The sequence below is a fragment of the Centropristis striata genome, chromosome 12, assembly GCF_030273125.1.
Source record: "Centropristis striata isolate RG_2023a ecotype Rhode Island chromosome 12, C.striata_1.0, whole genome shotgun sequence".
Classification (NCBI taxonomy): Eukaryota; Metazoa; Chordata; class Actinopteri; order Perciformes; family Serranidae; genus Centropristis; species Centropristis striata.
In genome coordinates this window covers 26,551,817-26,572,688 of record NC_081528.1, presented here as the reverse complement: position 1 = coordinate 26,572,688, position 20,872 = coordinate 26,551,817, and the positions used below count along the sequence as shown (strand labels likewise).

Here is a 20,872-nt window from a genome sequence, read left to right as displayed (position 1 = left end):
TCTTCTAATTCTATGACATTCTAATTCTTCTAATTCTATGACATTCTAATTCTTCTAATTCTATGACATTCTAATTCTTCTAATTCTATGACATTCTGACATTCTTGAGATGCACCTGTATTCAATATCAGTCATTGAGCATTTTTTTCTGCACAATGAGTCGTCTACTTCTACTTTTGACACTTTGCATTTGTTGGCAATGCTAATGTAGATTTACTCGAGTGTCACTTTGAGTGCAGGCCTTTAAAACAGCGCGCCTTTCACTGGATCAACAAATGAATGGATTGAAGATACAGCCAGCAGCATTTTACTTCCCAGAGAAAATCATTCCCTCGTCGCCTCCTAAACGAATCAATAAGCTGTGGTGAGGCCGGGCCACTCAGAGCCGGGGAGCATTTGAGGCGCTCCGCCAATAGGAAAGCGCACAGGATTTAGGCTAGATGCGCCATTTTGCTGCGTCCACTGCCATCCGGCAAGATGGTCCCCTTGCTTTGTCTCCCCTGACCGGAGTTGTTTCTGTGTTCACTGACTATTCTTGCTTCCGCACCATCAAAAATCTGCGAATTGGATTGAACTGGCTCACCCGAACCAAAAACTACGCGTGTCTCCGTCAACCGAGGAATGACGACGGCGAAAAGCAGGTAGGAACACTGCTTTAGCTTGTTTGTTTAGACAAGTCAATTGTGCATTGATTACAGTGCTACCTCTGCTAACAGCGAGCGCGCGTTAAGTGCATACTGCTAGTTAGCCTGGAAGGCTAGCTTAGCTGCAGCTGCGCAGCCGGCAATGTTTAAATTCACGCACACGCAGATTCAGGCGAGCATATGTGTGTTACATAGTGTTAGCTAAAGTCATTAAAATTTAAAAAACGCGCTTGTTTGTAATAATGCCATTAGTTGGTTTGTAGTGTAGCTCGGGAAACGTAACGGTGCTACTTGGGATGCTACCTGGTAGCACCAGGCTTCATGCCATGGTGCCGTCAGAGGCAGGCAGGGCCCTGCGTGCATTTTTCGGTGCATGCCAATGCATTGGACCTCCATGCACCGCCGAGATTGCAATGTTGCCAGGGCAACGTGGGGCAGTGGAAAGAAGTAGTCCTGCTTTAACGGCGACAGCTCAGCCTGCTGATGTCAGCCAGCACAAACTTAGCATCTCAGGAGTTCCCGTGTTGTCAAAACATGGAAAGGCTGCTTTGAGAGAAGAAAGAAACAGCGCCGAGCTACAAATGCACAAGTAGCGCTGCTTGTAACGGGAGTGGGCTCTGTTTTTTCGACTGGCACGGGATATTTTGGTAGATATTTTAGGCCTGGCATTTGCTGAAAGTACTGAGTGATAGATCAACACAGCTCATAGCGATGTAATCAGCACATTGTGATGACGCAAAACGTCACAATAAACTGCGGAGCCTCTGTGTCAGGAGAGACATGCTCCACTACACATGCACGGTAAATCATAGGTAACAAGTCTACTGGGTACCTGTGGGTGCTGGAATGCTTGGAAAACACTTGAATTTTAATGTGGTGTTTTCAAGGATTGAGAGGTGCTTGAGACTGCTTGCAGGCAGGTAACACATTTTAAAACATGAAACTTTGTCGTGTTTACACGTTTCACCCTTTTGTAGAAGGCTGTCACCAAACTATTTTGGTTGTTTATAGCAAAATAACTAATTTAAGCCGATGAAGTGATCAGTATGTCAACAATTAGTATACCCTATGTGTTGTATAAAATATGTGAAAACACTTGAATTTTATTTTGGTGTTTTCAACGTTTGAATAGTGCTTGAAACATACGTCAGATAAGATGCCAAGTCTACTTCCTAGCAAGCAGGTGACACATTTTAAAACTTTGTTGTGCCGTCATTGTTCACTTTTTTTAGAATGCGGTCACCAAATATAATTTGGGTTGTTTATAGCAAAATAACAAATTTAATATCAGTATACCCTCTGTATTGTATATAAATCTGTCGTTTGCCACAGCTGTAAGTTGCTGGAAAAGCTTGAAAATGCACATTGAAAACACCTGAAAGAGCTTACACTTGAACATAATATATCAATATTATGACCAAGGCTGTGTTTTGCTAATTTAATTGTCAGCTTCTTAATCTATTTGTATGTCCACTGTGAAACAAATCTTCAAATGTCTCTCCAGATAAAATGAGCCTGCCTTCTTCTGAATCAAACTTAGACCAAATGTCAGAAAAAGCAGAGGAAGTAAGTATGCAACCTCTTGGGAAGTCAAATAATGTGTTAATATGATACTCAAAGCAAAAGCAAAAGCAAATGTTCACTTTTTGTTTTAAATTGTCAAGCTATTAATTTAAACCTTGTTTTCTCTGGTAGCCTGGTAGCTCAACAGAAACTATGAAGCCCTCCTCTTCTCGCAACAAGAGGTGAGGAGCAGTTTTCCTTTAATGTGGTTGTTTTTGTTTTGTGTACATTTCCAGCTTGAAATGTTAAAACCATGTGCTTACTCATTTTAGGAAGACCACTGCTGTAGCTAAGCACACTGGACAAAATGAATCTGACGCCTCAGAGAGTGAAAATGAAGGGGCCACCTCTGACAACCCTTCAGACAATAACACAAGCAGTGCAAGTAAAGGTTAGAGCTGAAGAGATACTTGTTGGTCTTGATCAAGAAATTGTTGATGCTGAATATGAAGCTGATGTAAGACTTTCTGCTTTTGGTCTTATTAGGTACTTTAGTGATGAGGCCATCTGGGAATGAAAATAAAGGTGCAATGAAGCTCAGAGTGGATTTCAAACAGAAACATACAGGTAATTGTATTGCATTATTTGGACACGATATATCTTTTATATGGGATTCGAAAGTAAACGGCTGAATAGCCTGGAAGTTATGCTAAATTGAATGTGTAAAGTAAGGGGAAAAATTGACAATGACTGATTTCTTTTCACATGATCACAGATGACACCCTGCAGAAGAAAGTAAACTGTACTGCCTGTGGAAAGCAAGTAAACCAGTTTCAGCGCAACTCTGTTTACGAGCATCCCGCGCTCAAAGTACTTATTTGCAAGGTAGGGGAGTGTGTGAAATGTACATTTCACATATTTCATACCCATTATACATTGTTCCAACGCTTATATTCTTCCTAAATTCCATCATTGATGTATGACCACATTGTTTCCTTTTCCTCAAGTCATGCTACAAGTATTACACAAGTGATGACATCAACAGAGACTCTGATGGAATGGATGAGCAGTGCAGGTAAGGCCAAGAAAACTTGTAAATTGTTTTTTTTTTTTTAAAAAAGTGACAAGAAGATTCACAATAGAAGTAATGGATATAAAGTCTAACATTGTGTGGACGATGGTCCAGAAGATGGCTGCTAATATTGTTAAACACTGGCCACAAAGCCCCTGAAGTTGGTGGCCAAAGTACATTTTTGGTGGCCCAAATGTAAAAGCAAACACAGCCTTCCTCCACTGTGACATTCCTTGACATTTTCTCTCAGTCTTTTAGTTCAGTCTATATTTTTTGTTGTGTTTGTATATTCAAAATGGCTTTTCTTAACATTGTTTTTCATGTCTTTGGTATGTGTTTTAGGTTTTAGACATTTTGACCCTGTCCTTATCCAAGTATAAATAATTTTGGAAACCTCTATAAAGGCCCTTAAACTCAGTTTAATTTTTCCTCCACAGGTGGTGTGCTGAAGGTGGCAAGCTCATCTGCTGTGACTACTGCAACAACGCTTTCTGCAAGAAGTGCATTCTGCGTAACCTGGGCAGGAAGGAGCTGTCAACCATTACTGATGAGAACTCAAAGTGGCACTGCTATGTCTGCAGGTCCGAGCCCCTCCAGGATCTGGTCTCCAAATGCCACCGTATCATGGAAAAACAAGAACACCTGCTACTTAAGCAACGAAAACAAGATAAAAGCGAGGAACGTGAGAGCAGGAGACACAAGAACAAAGACGTTAAAGAGCACAAAGCTGTTGTCAATGGGAAAGAACACTCTGAAGGCTCAGGGACCATGACATTCTCCTACAAAAAACTGCAGGTACCCAAAGAACTTATAAAGAAAACAAAAAAACTTGTTGAAACGACAACCGGTCTCAACAATACCTTCATCCAGTTCATCCAGCAGACAGCAGAGGAACATGGAGATAAGTCTATCAGGTATCGGCATTTGAAAGCCTTTAAGGCCGTGCTTGCTGATTTGAAACAAGCCCACAGTGCTTTGGAGGCAGCGCTGGAGCCTGAATTTAAAAACATGGAGTTGCAGAATGGCAATGAAGGACAACATATTGTGAAAAAAAGCGCTATTGTTACGGCTGCTGTGGAGAACGACCATGTGGATAACGTGGTGAATGCAGTTCAGAAAGCTGACATAGCGGAGGATGATGACGTAGCGGAGGATGATGACGTAGCGGAGGATGATGACGTAGCGGAAGATGATGACGTAGCGGAGGATGATGACGTAGAGGAGGAAGTGGCTGGCGTAGCAGAGGATGAGGCTGACGTAGCAGAGAACGCTAACGTAGAAGAGGACAATGACGTAGCAGAGGAGTCGGAGCTTAACGAGCAGGACAAGGACAACGATCAAGTTTCAAATGATACTGAAATGAAAGACAGCCAAACGGAAACTGATGTGACCAAAAAGACAATTAAAACTGAACCATGCGCTGATGGGCTAATGTCAACTGGTGAAATGTCCCTAGATCACGACATTATGTCCGTGCCGCCTTCAGTTCCCGAAGAGCTTTTTCAGATGGTGGAGAGTCTGGCAGATTCCACAATGCTCGCACAGACTGACACGGATTTGGTCACAGACGTAGATGCAAAGTCAAATGGAAAGTCAACAGACTCTCAACTCTCCCAGCCCAAGGTAAAGAACCTCATAGTCAAATTGACTCCTGTGCCAGTCGTGACGACACGTGGGTCCAGGTCCTCCAGGTCACAAAAAAGAGAAAAAGATGGTGAGACACAAAAAAAGCGTGAGGAAAAATCTGAGGCGGAAGACAATGCTGCTGATGCAGTAGATGGGACAGAGAGTCCACCATCCAGCCGCCGCTCCAGCAGACTGAAGACCACTCCCTTGAGGAAGCAGTCTGAGAATAAGGACAAAGAGTCCTCTGATTCAGAGTCAGAGGGAGATCGCAAGAGCAAGGCTAAATCCTCCAAGAAATCCAGAAACATCAAAAAAGAGGATGGGGAGGACATCAAGGATTCAGAGAAAAAGACGGTGAAAAAAAGCAACAGCGACTCCGACTCAGACGAAATTCCCAACGTACTGCTCGAGAAAGCTGCAGCGGGCCGCAGCACAGATGATGAACAGGGAAGCACAAGTGCAAAAAAGTGTCTATTCAAACTAAACAACACTTCCACAAAGGATACAGACAAAGCGTCCAAACGCAAAAGGAAGTCTGAAAGTTCAGATTCAGACTTAGAGAAAAAAAGTAAAAAGACGTCCAAGAAGAAGAAGCAGAAGGGCTCAGACTCCAGCAACTCCGACTCTGACCAGGAGAAGGAGACAAAGAGTAAAGGCGCCACAGCAAAGAGGAGATCGAGCCGCGTGAAAAAACAAGATGAAGCAAAAGAGGAAGACAGAAACTCACTTGAGAGGAAGGCTGCCAAACGGAAAAGGTCTTACGAAAAGAAACGTAAGGGACTTAGCCCCAAAGCATCCACTAAGCTGCAGTCGTCCTCCAGTGAGGATGAGGTGGAGGAGGAGGAGCAACAAGCTGAAGGTGACTCTGGAGAGGACAGTGATGTGCAGAAAATCAAACCCATTATGGATGATGGCATCGTGGGAGGTGGTGGACCTTTTCATCAGTCCTCAGGTAATTTGGGCGTTCTGGGAAATACACTTATTTGCTTTGTCTGCAGGGGGTTAGTTAAGAAGATTCATAGCACTCATGTCTGTACAGTAAATACATAGCTGGAGTCAGCAGGCAGTTGGCTTAGCTTAAAGCTAAAGCTCACTGACCATCTTATCTTATTTGTTGAAGCTGCAAAAAACTGTAAAAAGTAAGAAGTGAAGTAACAAGTGCTGCCAGTCAATTCTTGGCAAGAAAGCAAATAGTTTGCAAAATATCAAACTATTCCTTCATGGGCTTGAATGCTTTCCATAAACAGTGTGTGCTATTTTATTGTACAGGAGATGAAGAAGACAATAAAGAAAAAGTCTCTCAGGTTTGTGAAGATGATGACGATGATGATCCTGAAAACAGGTAATTACGATCAATCAAAAGTTATGTCTAGATGATTCAAGGTCCATAATGAAAGCGTTTTTTTTTATTGTGTTGTTGCTGTGAGTAGAGTTGTTTAACCTAAAATATTAGCTGGACTCAGGCAGCATACTGCAATACTTGACTCATAAATCCCAGTGTGAAGACTCACTGCCTGTTACTCACTGAAGACTTTTGTGTTTTCATTTAAGTACTTCATAACATGTCCTTAGGGTGGCATTTGTATCTGCTTTATCCCTGTGAGTCTGTATTTTTGCCCATAGCAATGTCATAGTGTCATGATTTTTCTATTGGCTGCCTGTGTTTCCATCAGTTTTCCTAAACAAGCTTCATGGAGCAACTGATTTGTCATTCCTGTAATATTACAGTTAATTATTTTGTTTATAAATGCATTCTTTGTAAGCAGATTTCAAATTGAAGTGGTAATATGACCCATTTGGCCTGTGTCTTGTTTTCCTTTTCTCCTGAAGGATTGCAAAGAAAATGCTTCTCGCCCAAATAAAATCCAACTACTCTTCTGGAGCAGAGAGCTCCTCTGACAATGAAGGAGCTGATAAGGATGAAAAGTCCTCAAAGAAAGCTAAAAAAGAGGATGATGACGACGATGATGATGATGATGAAGAGCAAGGTAGCATGCATGTGCCAAATATATACCTAGTTGCTTTCAAGTAAAAATTGTGTATCTCCTCAAACTTTTCATTTTTCTCTCTTTTGAAGACGAGGATTCAGAAGACTCGAGCTCTGATGTTGAAGTGAAGAAGCGTGGCAGACGCCACAAACTGCTCCGTCATAAACTGTCACTGAGCGAAGGTGAATCAGGAGAGGAGCAAGCTGCCAGTAAAGAGAAGAAGAACAAGGGGGGCAAGAAGAAGAAAGGTTCATTCTGAATTTTTAATTTGCTCTGTGTGTCGTCAAAACAAAATAAATGCAAATATTATGAATTCTGATACCAGTAAGTGATTTTTGTTTCTTTGTCTTTTGTTTGACTGTCAGACGACAGCGATGACTCTTCAGACTCAGACTCAGACTTTGAGAAGTCCGAGTCCAGTCCAGAGTCGGGGATAAGCGAGGAGCTCAGTGAATCAGAGGACGATGGAAAGCGTCGAAAGACCAGGTGAGAAGAGAGAACTTTAACCAATCGATCGTAATTTATCACTGCCACTGGATCTGGATTGATCTCCTGCTGCTCTTGCTTAGATGAATTGTGTTTTGTGTCTCTAGATCCTCAAAGAGGAAGGACGAGGAGAAACAGAGAAGTTACAAGCAGAAGAAGAAGCGTCGCAGGATCAAAGTTCAGGATTCCTCTTCCAGCAATGAGAAGGTGTTTAAAATGCAGAGAACATGGTTGTAGTCTGAAAGTAGTTTTTTCTTCTGTGACAGGATTTGCCAGGTGGAGGAGATGGACCCGCATAACTAGTCAAGTCATGCATGACACATAAAATGTTATTTGAACTTACCCCTGGAGTGTGTTGTGAGGATTATTGAAGGCCCACATTAATCATTGGGTTGCCCGGCGACTGATCATAGGAAGTGAATTTTTTTCCTCAGGGCTGAAGATCAGAGGGCTCAACTTAATGTTCATTTCCACAGAGTGGAGAGGAAGGTGAGGGCGACGCAGATGGAGACGAGGACCGCAAAGGACGCAAAAAGATCCGCAAAATCCTGAAGGACGACAAGCTGCGGATGGAGACGAGAGACGCACTGAAAGAAGAGGAGGACAGGAGGAAGCGTATAGCTGAAAGAGAGGCGCTCAGGAAGAAGCTTCGAGAGGTAAAAATTAGATGTTCTGTTCTGAGACTCGTGTGTCAGGTGAAATGTTCAAGACCTCATTCGATGCTGTGATACAATCTGAGGATTTTCCCCAATTGTTAGAAGAGGTAATAACTCCCCGAGCAGCACAGTATCATGTAGATACTAAAGCAAATAATGGACGAGTCTTAACCGCTGCTAACCACTAAGATGGAGTTAAAGCTTGCATTAATTAAAGAGTTGGACTGCTTGATGTACTGTGTGCAGTCAGACATTTGCAAACAGAAAGTGACCATGTTTACTACAACACAAAGGTCAACACAGTCAGTAGTGGAATGTATGCTTTATGTAACTTCATATTTCTACTCCACTACACTTTGAGGCAAATATTGTACTTTTTTCCCCACTACATTTAGCTGACAGCTTTAGTTACTTTTCAGGTTGAGATTTAACATAAAAAAACTTTAACATTTTTTAAGTGAATAGACATTTTTCTTTTAAATTAAACCTCATGGGGAGTTAAAATAAGCCCCATCTTTACTAAATTAAAAACATTGCTCACATAAATGCATACAAATAATCCAATAAAATATTTAGAATATATACAATTATATATAAAATGGAGTGGGTCCATTCTGCATTACAATGACTTTCTACTTTTGATACTTTAAGTACATTTTGATGCTGATACTTTTGTACTGTTACTTAAATAAGTTTTGAATGCAGGACTTTTACTTATAGTGGAGTAATTTTGCAGGGCCTTCATCGCATGATTGTATGATATTACAATGTTGCATTAGTGGAAAACAGTATGAGAGACAAAAGTTGTGGAAGATATTTCTTGGGTATTATTTGTTTGACTCTTCTTTCTCAATTTGTGATCTTTCTTCAGACGCTTGAGTTGACAGAGACTTCCCTGATGGCCTGTCCCATCACCACCAAGCTGGTGCTGGATGAAGATGAAGAGACCAAGGAGCCGTTGGTGCAGGTGCACAGGAACCTTGTCACAAAGCTCAAACCTCACCAGGTTGACGGTAGGGACAAAGTCAATTCAAATGTCATGGCTGAACTGCAGTTCTGCCAAACAAAAGCCTGCCTGTGAAATAACAAGATACTCTGTACTAATGTTGGCCCCTCTGTTTTCGTGTTTTGTTTCAGGGGTGCAGTTCATGTGGGACTGTACCTGTGAATCTGTGAAGAAGATCGAGAAGTCTTCTGGCTCCGGTTGCATCCTTGCCCATTGTATGGGTCTGGGGAAAACCCTGCAGGTATGGAGGAAACATGTTTAGGGTCATAATTAGACTAAAGCAGTGCAATAATGGGGGAAAAAAGCAAAACACACATTGTTAATGTGGGGGAAAAAGTGACAACACCAGGGATGTGCATCTATCCCTCTGAACAATTTGATACCCTAAAACCCCTTTTCGACCAAGGCAGTTCAGGGGCCGGTTTGGAGCCAGTGCCTAATCAACCAGTTCAACCAGTTCTTCGCTTTTCGACTGCCAAAGAACTGCCTCTTGGCCAGGAAAACTGCTTCCAGAGTGGCACCAACTCTTTGCTGGTCTCAAACCACGAACCACTTATGTCAGGAACTTGGGACGGGATTATCTGACCAACAAGACCAACTAAAACATGGATCATTAATTTTATTTAATTTGTTTAACTGCAATGTGATTGATAGCAGGCTAGTGTTAGCCGGCTACCATTGGCTTACAACAAAGGCTAACACCAACATCTTGCGTTCGGTGTTAATAAGAACTTAATCGCCGTCTATATCGATCAAGATGAGCAGCACAAATGTGTTGTACCTGTCCTGTTTGGATGGTAATGTAGGCTTGTAAAGCCAGGAGCACCATTTGTAAAGAGACAATGTAGTCCAACATTGTTATTATAATTGCTGAGAGAGCGTAGACATATATAGTGATGTAATGACGTGGCTCTCTAACCTGTTGAAAAGCAAACAGGTTCTCAGAAGGTTCCCAAGTTGAACCAACTGCGAACCAGCACCATAACTAGGTTAACTTGGTCGAAAAGGGCTTTAAGAGGGTGTAAACCGGTGTATTCAGACAGACAGCATGAGAAAAAACATGTTTGTTGAACATAAAAGCATGTAAACATGACATGTCTTGTACAACATCTTTTAGGTGTCACAAACCTGCAATAGTGCATGTAAAAGCGGAGCATTTCATATGCAAACTGCCACCTTAAGCCTGTTAAACCCTGGTGAGTTAATAGGTGTCTGCTGACCTGTGTCGTAGTACACTGTCAGCCACATTTTAAATGTACTTCTGTTTTTGCCCTGTAGGTGGTGACATTACTTCACACTTTGCTGCTTTGTGAGAAACTCGACTTCTCCACAGCTCTGGTGGTTTGTCCCCTGAACACTGTCCTTAATTGGCTCAACGAGTTTGAGAAGTGGCAAGAAGGAATGAAGGATGAAGAGAGTTTAGAGGTAAAGAGTTGCTGTTGTAAACTTGACAGTTGTTCTTAATCAACAGTGGTGATTAGTATGTTTATTTTCTATGTATTTATCACACCCCAGAGTTATGGCTTCGGCTTTTGATGGATGTCTGTCATGTGTTTAACAGGTGACTGAGCTGGCCACAGTAAAGAGGCCACAAGAGCGAGCGTACGCCCTTCAGCGATGGCAAGACATGGGTGGTGTAATGATCATAGGCTACGAGATGTACCGAAACCTGACACAGGGCAGGAACATCAAGAGCAAGAAGCTCAAAGAGACCTTTCAGAAGACACTGGTAGATCCAGGTACAGTGCTGTGTAATTCCTCAATGTTTAACCCTCCAAACCCCAGGGACCCACATTTTACTCACTGCGGCCTCGTTTTTTTACTTCAATATATAAGATTTGCACCTCAATGGTATCAGCACAATCATGGCTGGATGTGGGGAGTACTGTCTGTTGTGCCGTATAAGATATAGTGGCATAAATCATGCAAAAAAAAAAGATAAAAACGACATACTTTTTTCAATTACCAGTATTGGAATAACATGATCCAGTAAGTGCAAATGACTTATTCTTACACAAGATTTGTTATGGACCATTGGAGTAAAGCTCTGTTTTTTTGTTTTTTTAACAGTTTCTAACTAAGATAAACAATGTAAATTTAAGCCTTTTTGTGTTTTAAATAAGACATGCCTTAAGCGCCTAACTAAAATGATAGTTTGTAGCCAAGTCTTTCTTTAATTAGTTAATACAAGCTTTAATCATTCCACAGTTACGTTTATTACGGCTCCTTGCTTGTTGGTTAAGCGTATAAATTTTGGTTTTGCTAGTAGACAAGATGAAGGACAGCTGTGAAAGTTTTTCAAGTGATGCTTCATTAAAGCTTGACCAGTCAATGTTCAAAAGCATTTTGTTAGAATTTTATTGTAAATTCACAGCTGGCAGCCATTATGCATTCATGTGGCATTGGTGAAATTAGTCTCCATTTTATGTGTTTGCATCTGCTTGAGCTTGGTAGTAGTAATCACTTTGATATTGGTGTTTGTGTATTCGTGTCAGTTTAGGAGTTTGAGCTGTGATCAGAAATTGGCCACAATATAATTTGCCTAAAGTCTTGGCAATAAAGCTCAGATCATTTAAAGTTTGAAAGAGTGTAAAAGTTCAGATGACATCCCTATGTTGTTTCACCAGTTGCCAGCTCATAATGAGCACTTATCTTTTAAAAGAAAAAACCTCCTCCAGCTGTACTTACACCTGTGATGAGCTTTTTCTGCCTTCTCCTTTACTTTCTCCAGGTCCAGACTTGGTGATCTGTGATGAAGGTCACATCTTGAAGAACGAGCAGTCCGCTGTGTCCAAAGCGATGAATTCTATCAGGTCGAGAAGGAGGATTGTGCTGACTGGAACGCCTCTGCAAAACAACCTTATTGAATGTGAGACTGGCTGGTTTTTATATATATATATATATATATATATATATATATATATATATATATATATATATATATATATATATATATATATATATATATATATATATATATATATATATATATATATATATATATATATATATATATATAAAGATGTGGTGTAGTTGTGGATGTATGTAAAATCTGTGATTCTTGTCTTCCAGACCACTGCATGGTGAACTTCATCAAGGAGAACCTGCTCGGCTCAGTTAAGGAGTTCAGGAACCGCTTCATTAACCCCATTCAGAATGGTCAGTGTGCCGACTCGACACTACATGATGTCCGAATCATGAAGAAGAGGGCTCACATCCTCTATGAGATGCTGGCCGGCTGTGTCCAGGTAAAAACAAAACTGACCTTTGTTGCCTTTCACCTGCTTCTCTCAGCCTCCTGAAAATAATTATTTTCTTCTCCTTCCAACAGAGGAAAGATTACACAGCACTCACTAAGTTCCTGCCTCCTAAACATGAGTATGTGTTGTCTGTCAGAGTGACTCCAATCCAGTGTAAACTCTACAGATACTACCTGGAGAACTTCACAGGTGAGAATCGTGCTCTAATGAACAGGATGTTGAGAGTGGTACCGCCACTTGCTTGCCTGCTTCAAAATTTTCTGATCTTTTTGGGTGTCAGGAGCAGCAGAGCCTCCAGGGGCTGCTAGCAGGACGTTTTACTATGTCAGGTCTTACTGCCCAGACAGGGATTTAGCCTAGTCTTAGACTAAAACAAAATTCAATTGAGAATTCCACTGGAAAACATGCGTAGTCTGGGACTAGGCTAAATCCTTCACCAGGAGTCTTGTTTCTCTTTAAAGTGCTCTTTTGACTGGATGTCTTTGACTCAGACGAGGTTTTAGATAAATGGAAGGCCTTTCTGGTCTCTCACTTTTTTGTGCTGCATTGTTAAGTCGTTTAGTGGACTTTCCCCTCAGAATGTGGCCCAGGACGTGTGTGTGTGTGTGTGTGTGTGTGTGTATAAGAGTGGCAGCTGGCAGAGTGCCGCAGGCAGGGTTTAAGCCCAGTTTCCCACGTCTCCCTAATGAAGAGCTCTGGGAGAGAGGGAACAGAGGGTGGGGGGTAAAAGGGGGAAATGTGGGGGCATAAAGGAAAGGGAAAGAAATTTAGAGTGAGGAGGGGCCAGAGGTTTTACACCAAAAGCGAAAACAAAGAACAGGAGAGCTGGTATGTAAGAAGAGGAGTGATGGGGGGTGGGGGGTGGAGGTTGGTGGTATGTGCTGTGGCTCATTAGGCCAGGTTGTCCACAGGGCACAGTGCCGAAGTTGTGACTGTGGCTCTGGACCTCCAGAGTAGTGTTTTGGACCCAATACCACCAGTCAGATCACAGGAGGGGGCCGACCACGAATTAGGGCTGTAACGGTTTGTGTATTGGTACCGAACTGTCACAGTATGGGTGACTCAGTCCAGAATACATGTTCTGTAGATTGATTCACAAGCACAAGCGCTGCCCAGAAATGTTAAGCTGTATAACAACATTAGCCAACATATGCTAAGGTTGACTCAACAATTGGATTGCCGTGCGAGTTGGTCACACGATGGCGACTGCAATTAAAACGCCAGAGCTGGACGACCCGTCTATGGGTTCTCGGTCAGCTACAACAGCAACAGAGCGAATGAATGAATGTTTAAATTCAGTCAAATAGGGACTATTCATAACAGTCCCCAGAATACACATTATTCTATGTATTTTGGTATTTTCAATTTGAAAGCATAAGAAAAGCGTTTCAGTATAATAGCCTATTGTGACTAAGTGTTCAGTGTTCCTAGAGGTACAGAGCAATACAGAAGTGTTTGAAATGTTCCTTATTGTTATCATGAAAATAGTTTACTATAGTTTCCAGCAGACAAATTGTCACCTCAGTCCTTGGCAACAGGATCAACTTATTGCATTTGTAGGGGTTTTTCCACTGTCCCAAACTTAAACTGAACCTTGCATCCTAAATGTGACTTCTGTTTATCATCATCACGCTTTGTACTGTGATTTGTTTTGTGTATATATTGACTTTACTCCAGTTTGTCCACATTCAGATGGTTAGCCGCAGACAGTGTTGGAGTTTTGTTGCACTACATTTTCCAGATTTATCTGTATGTATGAAGAGATTGAGGGCACGCTGTCAAGTTCATAATGCAAACACACATCCATCTTCCTCCTCACACTTTTTCCCTTGTGTGCAGGTATCGGGAATGCTATGGAGGGGGGCCGAGGCCGCGCAGGGACTAAACTCTTCCAGGATTTCCAGATGCTCAGCAGAATCTGGACCCATCCCTGGTGCCTTCAGCTGGACTACATCAGCAAAGAAAACAGGGTAGGGCTGAGGAAGACGAGACTAAACCGCACTAAACACAAACCCAAACCCAAAAACTGGGAATACATCAGCCCAAATCACACATACTGCAGGAAAACAATAGAAACGTAGTACTGACAGGTCATGCACCAGGAGAGATCAACACACATATTGCCACTGCAGCAAAATGTATTCCCTTATGCATCATTTTTGCTACCCACGATCCAGCTTTCAGTGTTTGGTTGACCTATATCATCTCACAGACTCATGCAAGTGCACTCTCTCACAGGGTTTCTTTGACGAAGACAGCATGGACGAGTTCATCGCTTCGGAAACAGAAGAATCCTCAATGAGTATGACCTCTGAGGATGAGAAAAAGAAAAAGTAAAATAATATTTTACTTCCATTTCCCCTTGTTGTACATTTATGTAGACATGACCTAATTTAACTGCCCCTCACTTGCATCTGTTACTGTCGCTGACCCTGTCTCCTCCACCATTCCTCCTTACTAATAGGAAAAAGAAGCAAGGGAAGGGAAAAAAGAAAGGATCTGATGACTCGGACAGTGATGACGTGGAGGTCATCAAGGAGTGGAACACCAGCTCTCGGGGAAGAAACGGAGAGGGTCGGAACAGAGCGGAGCCTGTAGAAGAACGTAAGTTTGTTTTACATATGGGGCATTATGGGTAGTCAGCTCGGTAATGGAGGTATAGGAATATTTGGGAGGCCAATATTCATTAAAGAAAGTTGATTTAATAAAAAAAAGACTAACTTGTTTAATATGATGAATTGCTTTGAATTGAATTGAGGATGTTCTTTGAATTAAAGTTGATCCAGTCAATTGTGAAGCAACTTATTTGATTGTGACCTGCAGAAAAAGTATGTTAAAACAAAGAAATTAAGCTCAAAATTAAAGGTCACTATAGAATACACATAATTGTATTATTACACCCATAATGTCATTTGTCATGCAGGAATAAGTTAGCCAAAAAATTGACAGCAACCATTAGTGGAATTTTAATTAATTACATCTGCAGCTGTAGCATAGCAAGGGAACATAGTATAGTAAAACTCTGTATGTCTTTTTCTTTTTATGTCTTCTTTACTGCTCGTTGTTGTGAAACTTTACCGACTGCACGAAGACTAATCTGTATCTTTGTGTCTCAAAAAGCTCGGTCCACTAGCTCAGCACCAGGGAGTCCCACAAGGGCTCCTGACTGGCATAAGGAGTTTGTAACTGACCCCGACGCTGAGATCCTGGAGCACTCTGGAAAGATGGTGCTACTCTTTGAGATCCTGCGAATGGCAGAGGAAGTAGAAGACAAAGTGTAAGTGTGCCTCCATTTGCAAATATAATCTGTTTGGCTTTTTCTGTAATGCTGTTGGCTTGCTGTGTTACTGGAGTGTTTGGATTAATCACATGGCAACATGCAGCTGAGGTAAAATGACGCTGGTGTATCTTCTATCCTCATCCGTCCTCAGGTTGGTGTTCAGTCAGTCTCTGATCTCTCTGGATCTGATCGAGGATTTCCTGGAGCTGTCTTGCAGAGCTAAAGATGAAGATAAAGTCTCTCCATACAAAGGTAAATGTAGTCATCTTTATTGTCATCTGACAGGGCCTCAAGAAGTCTCATTTGCACATGCTCACTACTTCCCAAACATGTATTTTTGCTAAATTTATTTAATTCACTTCAGCCACTACCGTCTCACGATTGCACAGACACACTACTCTAATCTGAACACAGAGTTTATGGAAAATGCACGTGTTTGGGAAGTTGGGAGCATACGACTGGATAAACGAGTCTTGGATTTTATGGCACGAGTTGTGTGAGAGTTTGTAAAGTGATATTTGATATTCTTTTGCCTTTGTTAAACCTGGCCCACATTTACTTCAATTCATCAAGGACTTTGTGTTTTTGGATTCTTGGTTCACCATGGAAAAATGCGAGAAAAACAAAGTTTTCGTCAAGAATTCAAGTTGACATGGGGTGATTAAGTGACTTACATATGAGTATTTTAAGGGTGAAGGATTCCTCTAACCTAACTTCACTAAATGATTCTACAGTTGCCTATTAATAGCTTCCTTCTTCATGTTGTGATTTAAAAAGCTGCTTTTGGTTTCATGATGTGCTAAAATCACAGAGTAATGTTTAATATCATAAGCCAGCTACTGGCTTATGGAGCTTGAGGAGCCCAGTTTTTGGTCTCATGGTTCATTTTTGTGGTTTTACACTGTAGTCTGTCGTCTGAAGTGACAAAACTGTCTGTGAGATATAAAAAGTTAGAACTTTAGCTTTGGAGAATGGCTGAACTATTTTCATATGGAGATGCAGGTTTCACACTTGTAAGACAGCCTGCATGCAACATGTATTCTTCTACATGCCGGTGTGCTTATTACCCTTAAACACACACACACACACACACACCCTGCCGCTGGTGTAAGGTCATGTTCCTAATTAAACTTCAGCAGCTGTTTTTACTTTCATTTTGAAAATGATTAGACCTTGACTTTTTATTCCACAAAAAAATGTTTGCTCAAGGGTTTGTAATTTGTAATGAAAAGATCACAGTGCCGTAATTGGAAACATACTGAAATGTTGGTTATGAAGGCTGGTAGGGGGTTGGCCATGTTGAAGGCTAAACACGCCTGGCCTCCAACCAACACAACCATCTATCTGCTGTCTGCTAATACCCAAACTAAGTCCTTCTGTAAAGGAAAAGGCCCATTTGATGGAAGCGTGTGTGTTTTTGTAAGTTTTGTGGAGCATAGATGTTGATTTGGAATAGCCATAGCATATTTCTTAACCTTAACCTGTCTGTGAAGGTGACGGCAAGTGGTTCAGGAACATTGACTACTATCGCCTGGATGGCTCCACCAACGCCACCACCAGGAAGAAGTGGGCTGAAGAGTTTAATGACACCAGTAACACAAGGTAATATATATTTTATTTAACAACAAAGAATAGTAACAATAAAAAGACACATTTTCTAAACTTTTGAAGATTCACTCTAGCTTAAAATGTAAATGACTCCATAGTGCATTTAAAAGCATTAAGTGCCCCCTCTCTTCCCCACTCTCTTTTTCCAGAGGTCGTTTGTTCCTCATTTCCACGCGAGCTGGCTCTCTCGGCATCAACCTGGTGGCAGCCAACAGGGTCATCATCTTTGACGCCTCCTGGAACCCCTCCTACGACGTCCAGAGTATCTTCAGGGTGTACCGCTTTGGTCAAATTAAGACCGTGTTTGTGTACAGATTCCTGGCCCAGGTGAGCTTATCCTGCTGTTTCGGTACTTTCTGTAATTGAAGCGGTCATTTTTCTTTAGGGTTGTACAGTAGTGGAAAATTTGTTTTTCAGATTGGTCACTCTTTTTAGGGCAAAAGTAACAGGTTGGAGCTATGAAAAACGTTGTCTCATAACAATTTAATTAGAATCATTCGTTGTATTGATATGAATGGTGATGATTAATTCACTCATTCATCTAGAACCTCATAGTTCATTTGTGATTTCCAAAGCCAGCGTTATCGATGAGTGCAGACCAAAATACCCCTGGACAAACCTACAACCAGCAACGAAACATGGACCCCCAATACCCAACAGAGCAGTTGATGTTCGCATGCTTTAAGTGACACATGCATGTTGTGGTGATGTTTGGTCTATTTTCAAGCAGGACTACATAGCACTGCCTAGTTTGACAATTTGAGTTTTGGCAGTCACTCATCCCAACAAACCCACCTTAGAGGAGATGAATGGCTGTGATTGGTTCTGTGATTGCCAGATGCATCTGTCAGGGCAAATAAAACATTGGATGGATTGATTCGAATGCATCAAGGTCTGGGTGAAGGATGCTGCAAGACTTGCAGCCAGATCCCGGAGCCCCCTTCACCTCTGCATTTTTTAAGCCAATCTAGAGCTGGTTGCAATACAATGGAGGAAATGTGCCCGGCAAGGGCCAGCCAGCATTGGGGAGAGATCCAACAAGGGGATCCTTTCTCACCAAGCGGCCTAACCAACTGAGTTGAATTCCCCCAGGCAGTCTGCATGGACCCCACTTGTTAAGTGTAAAAATATTTTCAGTTCATTATGAAGCTGTGGTAGGCCTACCTAGACTGTAGGTAATTAATCATGGAAAATCATGGAAGAACCGTGTGAGTCCTTTTTGTATCAATTAACACACAAGTTAATTTTCCTTACTTGGTGTTGCACATCCTGCGATGTGACTGTTGATGGTGAAACAATGTATATCGCGCCTACTTATTATTCTTTATTGGCTGTCTTCTCATTTCATTTTCTTTTTTCAGGGTACAATGGAGGAGAAGATTTATGACCGGCAGGTAACCAAACAATCGCTGTCATTCCGGGTGGTGGACCAGCAGCAGATTGAGCGGCACTTCACAACCAACGAGCTTGCAGAGCTCTACAGCTTTGACCCAGACCTGCTGGATGATCCTTCAGAGAAGAAGAGCAAGAAAGCCACGCCCATGCTTCCTAAGGTAAACATGCACAAATGTATGTCATGTATCCACCTAGACTGTTCAAATATGCTTCTTTGATGGACGAGGCATAATTTCATAAATTACATTTGGATAAATCCTACATCTTATTTGGCTTTGACGAACCATTGACTTCAGATTTCATGGTTTTCTTTTAACTTATCCCCAAAGGAAATGCAGCAAAGCAGGCTGCAACCTATTAACAGTAGTAAAAAAGTATTTTTTTCCTTCAACAAACATGGCACAGAATGCCAGTTTAAATGCCAAGCTTGTTTTTCCAAACTTGTACCAAGTAGTATGTTCTTCCTTTTGAAGTTTAGCACTTCAGTGATAAACTGTTCTTTAGACACAATGCCAGCTTGTATCCTGCTTGGCCTTTCCGGGATCTTTCTATTTCTTCTCGTTTCCTTTCATAATCCTGCGCTTGCCTTTTCTCCTCTTAATGCAGGTGCTGTGTCACAATTTAGGACCCCTGCGGTTTAATAAGAACACACAGCCCTTACATGGGCTATCCAACCCCGCACAGCTGCACAGATTTGTGTGTTTACTGCTATTTACTAAATAGTCTTCTCATTGCAACACTGCTTCTGCCCAGCTATAAACCTGCACTCCTCTTTTTTTCATTAATTCCTTGCTGTCTTTTACTTCTCTGTTGATCTTTGAATTACTCCCATCCTTTCCCACTCCTTCCCTTTCTGCAGGTTTATTCAGATCACCCTAAGTGGCTTTACCTCTTTGTTTTGGTTCGACCTGGGTAACTCCGCAGAAATCTGTAAACAAAATGGATAAAAGAAACACTGTATATCCAACTCGCTTTCTGTTTCACTGGACAGTCGAGAGGCCTTTCAGTGCACCTTAATGGAAAATCTGTTTTCCATTAACACTGTCAAAAGATCTTTATCCCTATTCCCTTCATGGGTATTAACAGGTAGGAGCGCTGCATGAATCCACTCAGCCGGCAGCTGATATCATTGCTCTCACCTTCCATATTCCTCTAAAGCAGGAGCAGCCTTCTCACAGTGCAGCGGAGCACAGTTGGAGATTTGAAGAGGAAAGATGTGTTCATTGAGCCGCAGCCTGTTAGATGTGTATGATCTTTAATGAGCCCGGTGACATTTATGTGACACAGTATTAAAGACGGAGAGGCTGACAAGCTCTTTAACAAGCTGACCTGTTTTGGCCAGGGGGTTAACTATGATGTGGCAGCAGGACTGCAGTATTACGGAAGGAATTTGCCGTCTGGAATGATGTGAAGATGAGTCAGACGCCCTCCATCACTTTCAGCCAACAACGCTCTGCGCAGAAGGAGAGAATGATGTGAGCCACGGCAGAGCCAGTGTTGTACGTCTTCCTCTAAACTCACACTGGGAAGTGCTGATTCTCACATTGCTTAAACACCCAGGTCACACAGGCCACAGGGGCAATGTTGGGTATTTGTACCAAAGAAATTGAATTAGACTTTTTTTTTTTCATTCTCATCTTTTGCTTGTGTAAAATGTTTATAGTCGGGAACAACTCACTGAAGAGTTGTTTTTCCGCTGCTATCTCTCCGACCTTTCTTCACTCCCTTTATGGCTGCTACCTGCCAGTATCCTGCCATCATTATTTCTGCACTGCCCTCACCTCATCCTACCTTTATCTCCACTTTCCTCCCCCTTGTCCTTACTCATTTCCTCACTCTCTTTCATACCCATCATTTCCCCCCACCCCTCTCGTCTTTTCCCTGCCATCTTTGCGACCACCTGTTGGCCTAACTCGCCACTCTGCCTCCAAATGTTCAAAGCGAGCTCCGTAAAGTTTTTTCTTTTTCTCCCTCTGGCCTACCCTGCATGATGAAGGGTCATTATTTAAACCCCACTCTTAAAGATGTCTCTGCACTCTTCAGAGAAACTTAATTGGAGACAAAGGAAGCTGGAGCACTTCCTCCTAATGACAAAGAAGGTCCTCTTAGCCCAGACATGAGATTTTGACTCCCCACCCATCCTGAGACACCCTCCCCTATTTCCTGTCCATCTCACTTGTCTTCTCCATCCAACAAAAACTTCCGACTCTTCATTTAACTGCGTTCTCTGAAAATGTTGCTGCATTGTGGACTGTCAGTCAAGCTGGCAGGCTGTGGGCGTACCTCACTGTATGTGCTCTCAGCAGGTGATAGCTGCAATGGTCATTAGACTCTGTCAGGTACACTGA

General features: G+C 42.0%; 1 protein-coding gene across 1 annotated transcript in view; it reads left to right on the top strand.

Moving 5' to 3' along the window:
• Positions 1–416: 416 nt before the first annotated feature.
• atrx (ATRX chromatin remodeler) overlaps positions 417–20,872 on the top strand; it is a 32,235-nt gene continuing 11,779 nt past the window's right edge. Inside the window, exons 1-29 of the mRNA XM_059345634.1 lie at positions 417–641; positions 2,149–2,210; positions 2,340–2,389; positions 2,480–2,598; positions 2,694–2,774; positions 2,923–3,032; positions 3,155–3,222; positions 3,657–5,797; positions 6,115–6,187; positions 6,676–6,833; positions 6,923–7,081; positions 7,199–7,319; positions 7,427–7,526; positions 7,796–7,975; positions 8,847–8,988; positions 9,113–9,222; positions 10,260–10,406; positions 10,543–10,720; positions 11,713–11,850; positions 12,054–12,229; positions 12,313–12,430; positions 14,081–14,211; positions 14,480–14,574; positions 14,706–14,845; positions 15,362–15,518; positions 15,673–15,773; positions 17,015–17,123; positions 17,279–17,456; positions 18,491–18,682. Of these exons, the coding sequence (XP_059201617.1) occupies positions 2,154–2,210; positions 2,340–2,389; positions 2,480–2,598; positions 2,694–2,774; positions 2,923–3,032; positions 3,155–3,222; positions 3,657–5,797; positions 6,115–6,187; positions 6,676–6,833; positions 6,923–7,081; positions 7,199–7,319; positions 7,427–7,526; positions 7,796–7,975; positions 8,847–8,988; positions 9,113–9,222; positions 10,260–10,406; positions 10,543–10,720; positions 11,713–11,850; positions 12,054–12,229; positions 12,313–12,430; positions 14,081–14,211; positions 14,480–14,574; positions 14,706–14,845; positions 15,362–15,518; positions 15,673–15,773; positions 17,015–17,123; positions 17,279–17,456; positions 18,491–18,682 (5,529 nt within the window). The 5' untranslated portion in view covers positions 417–641; positions 2,149–2,153. The remainder of the gene's footprint in view (positions 642–2,148; positions 2,211–2,339; positions 2,390–2,479; positions 2,599–2,693; positions 2,775–2,922; positions 3,033–3,154; positions 3,223–3,656; positions 5,798–6,114; positions 6,188–6,675; positions 6,834–6,922; positions 7,082–7,198; positions 7,320–7,426; positions 7,527–7,795; positions 7,976–8,846; positions 8,989–9,112; positions 9,223–10,259; positions 10,407–10,542; positions 10,721–11,712; positions 11,851–12,053; positions 12,230–12,312; positions 12,431–14,080; positions 14,212–14,479; positions 14,575–14,705; positions 14,846–15,361; positions 15,519–15,672; positions 15,774–17,014; positions 17,124–17,278; positions 17,457–18,490; positions 18,683–20,872) is intronic.